This window comes from Budorcas taxicolor, chromosome 25 (genome assembly GCF_023091745.1).
Source record: "Budorcas taxicolor isolate Tak-1 chromosome 25, Takin1.1, whole genome shotgun sequence".
NCBI classification, from domain to species: Eukaryota; Metazoa; Chordata; class Mammalia; order Artiodactyla; family Bovidae; genus Budorcas; species Budorcas taxicolor.
The window spans coordinates 28335095-28339151 of NC_068934.1; the positions used below are offsets into that span (position 1 = coordinate 28335095).

The 4057-nt window shown below is 43.3% G+C and overlaps 1 protein-coding gene across 1 annotated transcript; it reads left to right on the forward strand.

Annotated features, from left to right (window-relative positions):
- The first annotated feature begins 1928 nt into the window (after nt 1-1928).
- Nucleotides 1929-2858, forward strand: LOC128068768 (olfactory receptor 8A1-like). Its single transcript, XM_052661972.1, has one exon. It carries the CDS (start codon nt 1929-1931, stop codon nt 2856-2858), a length of 930 nt encoding a protein of 309 aa, XP_052517932.1.
- Nucleotides 2859-4057: the final 1199 nt, after the last annotated feature.

Here is a 4057-nt window from a genome sequence, read left to right on the forward strand (position 1 = left end):
GAGGACCTACAGACTTTTGAAAAAGAAGTGGATTTTGTTGGTCTTATAGGAATCATAGAGTAATTTTTCTTAAACTGGGAGGATTATTAAGATGATCTGGTTCAATCATTCTGTTTATAGATAGGGAAACCGAGCCCAGAGAGGCAAAGGACATGTCCAAAGGTACACAGCTAGTGTATGCCAAAAATGTCTGGAATTCAGATATTTTTATTGTTAGGTCAATTCTTTATCCTCTATACAGTGATTTTTGCGTGTGTGGAATAGAAATTAGGATGGAAATTCGGCCTGATTGAATCAACAGTTTTGTATGAGAGATCCATGGGATATATGAGCTGAATAAGGTGAAGACCAGATCCAGGAGGATCTTGAACATTATCTTGAAGATTTTAAATGCAGAACAACAGGAAGGCATACGAAATGATTCAAGTCTTGTTCTGTCTTTTCTCACCAAGGTAGGTGATATGGGTATGTAGGTATGGAGAAGAGATTGGAATTGAGGAACGAAGTGGAGCTTGAGGAGTCTGGAAGACCTTGTAACAGTCCAGGTGTTAGTGCAGTTAGGGGCCTAACTGCATTTCAGTTTGCATTTAGAAATTTGTAGGGGCTTTTGAAGATGACATGTAATTCTTTGGTAAGATGTGTGTACCCAGAATTCATAGAGAGAGCTTGGGAGTAAAAAGCCTGGAGAACTAGCCTTTTACCTTAACTCTGTATATAGTTGTAAATGATGTTTTAGTATCTAAGTGATGATTCCTCTTATGGAAGCCAAGCCTGGAAAGTAGAAGTAGAAAATAACACTATGGCTCAGAGGTTAAAGCATCTGCCTGCAATGCAGGAGACCTGGGTTTGATCCCTGGGTCGGGAAGATCCCCTGGAGAAGGAAATGGCAGCCAACTCCCGTATTCTTGCCTGGAGAAGCTCATGGATGGAGGAGACTGGTGGGCTACAGTCCACGGGGTCGCAAAGAGTCGGACACGACTGAGCGACTTAACTCACTCACTCAGTGTGAAAATAGTGATAGAGGAAGGGTAAAGGGCAGAAGGAGCAGATGGACAGTGAATGAAACCAGCTTCCAAGGGAGAGCCTGGACATCTCTGTCGGAGGAGCTATGTTAAAGCTAGGGAGTCAGGCCACCTGGGACCGCAGCCTCACACTGTCGTTTTAGGATTCAAGAGGCCAATGGAAGTAAGATCTGCCTGCTGGACCGACAAATGCTTTGGGTGGATGGATTGTGCTCAAGCCCAGGCCCATACATGTATCCACATAGATTTTCAACCAGGGCTGATGAGAATAGATTGATACAATCCTTACCAGGCCAGTGAATTGGCACAGATACTTTAAAATATTTTTCCATCCTCAGGAATCTTTTTCCATCTCTAAGGAAAAACTTTAAAAGTCAGCAAGAAAGTGAGAACACAGATCTTCAAATAATATCTCATACTGGATCTGAGAGTTTGGGTTGCAGAAAAAAATCTGGTCCTAGAGTATTCAACAAATACTGAGCAGGACCTGTTAAACACCAGATGCTATGCTAAGTGTTGGACTTTAATCTTTTGATCATATTGCATCAAATGTTGTTAATACAGAATATTAACATTTGGTTCTATTTTGCATTAAGTTCTTTAAGCTCCATGAGGATTCTCCAGGCAAGAATAGCGGAGTGGGTTGCCAGACCCACTGTGCTAGGCTATTTGAGAACCATGAAAGTGGCAGCAGCTCCAGATCTTGCCCCCTTTTTGGTTCATCTTTGAAATACTCAGGGTCTTGTCTTCCTCACAAAACAAACTGCAGAATGAGGGAATATTCAACAGGAAAGACACCAGGATCGCTCAGCTGGCCTAGATTCTCAAAACTAGCTTCACCAAGCAGTGCAAGAAGCAGCCATTCATGCAATTCTTCTCTCACATCACACAGGTCCCCCAAGGAGAATGGCTGCAGAAAATCACTCTACAGTGACTGAGTTCATTCTTGGAGGTTTAACAAGTCAACCAGAGCTCCAGCTCCCCCTCTTCTTCCTCTTCCTTGGGATCTATTCCATCACCATGGTAGGGAACCTGGGCATGATAACCCTGATTTGTCTGAACGCTCAGCTTCACACCCCCATGTACTATTTCCTCAGCAACCTGTCCTTTGTGGATCTCTGCTACTCCTCTGTCACTACCCCTAAGATGCTGGTGAACTTTGTGTCAGAGAAGAACACCATCTCCTACGCAGGGTGCATGGCCCAGCTCTACTTCTTCATTGTGTTTGTTGTTGCTGAGTGTTACATGCTGACAGTGATGGCCTGTGACCGCTATGTTGCCATCTGCAGGCCTTTGCTTTACAGCATCATCATGTCTCATGGAGTCTGCTCCCTGCTGGTGGCTGGGGTCTATATCATGGGACTCATTGGCTCAACCATAGAGACTGGCCTCATGTTGAAACTGCCCTATTGTGGACACCTCATCAGTCATTACTTCTGTGATATCGTCCCCCTGATGAAACTTTCCTGTTCTAGCACCTATGACATTGAGATGACAGTCTTCTTTTTGGCTGGATTCAACATCGTAGTTACTAGCTTAACAGTCCTAATTTCCTATGCCTTCATCCTATCCAGTATCCTCCACATCAGCACCACCGAGGGACGGTCCAAAGCCTTCAGCACCTGCAGCTCCCACTTTGCAGCCGTGGGGATTTTCTATGGAACGACTGCCTTCATGTACTTGAAACCCTCCACGGCCAGCTCCCTGGCCCAGGAGAATGTGGCCTCCATGTTCTACACCACAGTGATCCCCATGCTGAACCCCTTGATCTACAGCTTGAGGAATAAGGAGGTAAAGGCTGCCATGCACAAAACTCTGAAGGGAAAATTGCTTTGATGCAAATGTCATCATTCTTGCTTAAATTTAAAAATAAGTTGTTATAGACTTTTGGACTCTGTGGGAGAAGGCGAGTGTAGGAAGATTTGAGAGAATAGCATTGAAGCATGTATTTTACCATATGTGAAATAGATTGCCAGTCCAGGTTCAATGCATGAGACAGGGTGCTCAGGGCTGGTGCAATGGGATGGCCCTGAGGGATGGGATGGGGAGGGAGGTGGGATGGGACTTCAGGATGGGAAACACATGTACATCCATGGCTGATTCATGTCAATGTATGGTAAAAAACCACTACAATATTGTAAAATAATTAGCCTCCAATTAAAACAAATAAATTAATTTAAAATTAAAAAAAAGAAAAAAAATAAGCTGTTATAAATCCCAGAGGGAACTCTTCTGAATGATCGCCACTAGGGATGGGATACTGCCCCTTCTCTGAATGTCTGGGTGACTTCTCCTGCCTCCTTCCCTCTTCCTTCCTTCCCTCTCTCTACTCTCAGATCTATTTAAAACCAGATGATTTTAATGTCATTTCTCTCATTTAGGAAGCTTTTCCTCTGTCCTGAGTCCTGTGGTAGAACTCTACTCTCTTCATTATAATTTAACATCAATTTTAAACTTTCACAGATTCACAGATAAAGAGACTAAACAGTGGCTACTGGGGGGAGGGACACTAGGGGAATGGGATTAAGAAACACTACTATGTATAATGGCAACCCACTCCAGTGTTCTTGCCTGGAGAATTCCAGGGACGGTGGAGCCTGGTAGGCTGCCATCTATGGGGTTGCACAGAGTCGGACACGACTATAGCGACTTAGCAGCAGCAGCAGCAGCACTATGTATAAAATAAATAAGCAGCAAGGATGTATTTTACAGCACAGGGAAATAAAGACATCAGTTTATAGTAACTTTAAATGCCGGTTCAGTTGCTAAGTCAGGTATGACTCTTTGTGACCCCATGGACTGTAGCCTGCCAGTCCTCTATCCATGTGATTTCTCAGGCAAGAATACTGAAGTGGGTTGCCATTGGAGTCACCTATAAAAATGCCATACATCTGGAAAAAATATAATATTGTCAATCAATAAAAAATACACATCAATAAAAATTAAACTTTCAGCAGTGAGTTTGAGAGTCATTCACTGTTTAATTATCTTCTATATAGAAGGCATTTCTCAACTTAGTTGCTACTTTTTTGCAC

What these genes read in the sequence shown, in the direction of transcription:
- LOC128068768 (XM_052661972.1), top strand. Translation starts at nt 1,929, where the DNA reads ATGGCTGCAGAAAATCACTCTACAGTGACTGAGTTCATTCTTGGAGGT.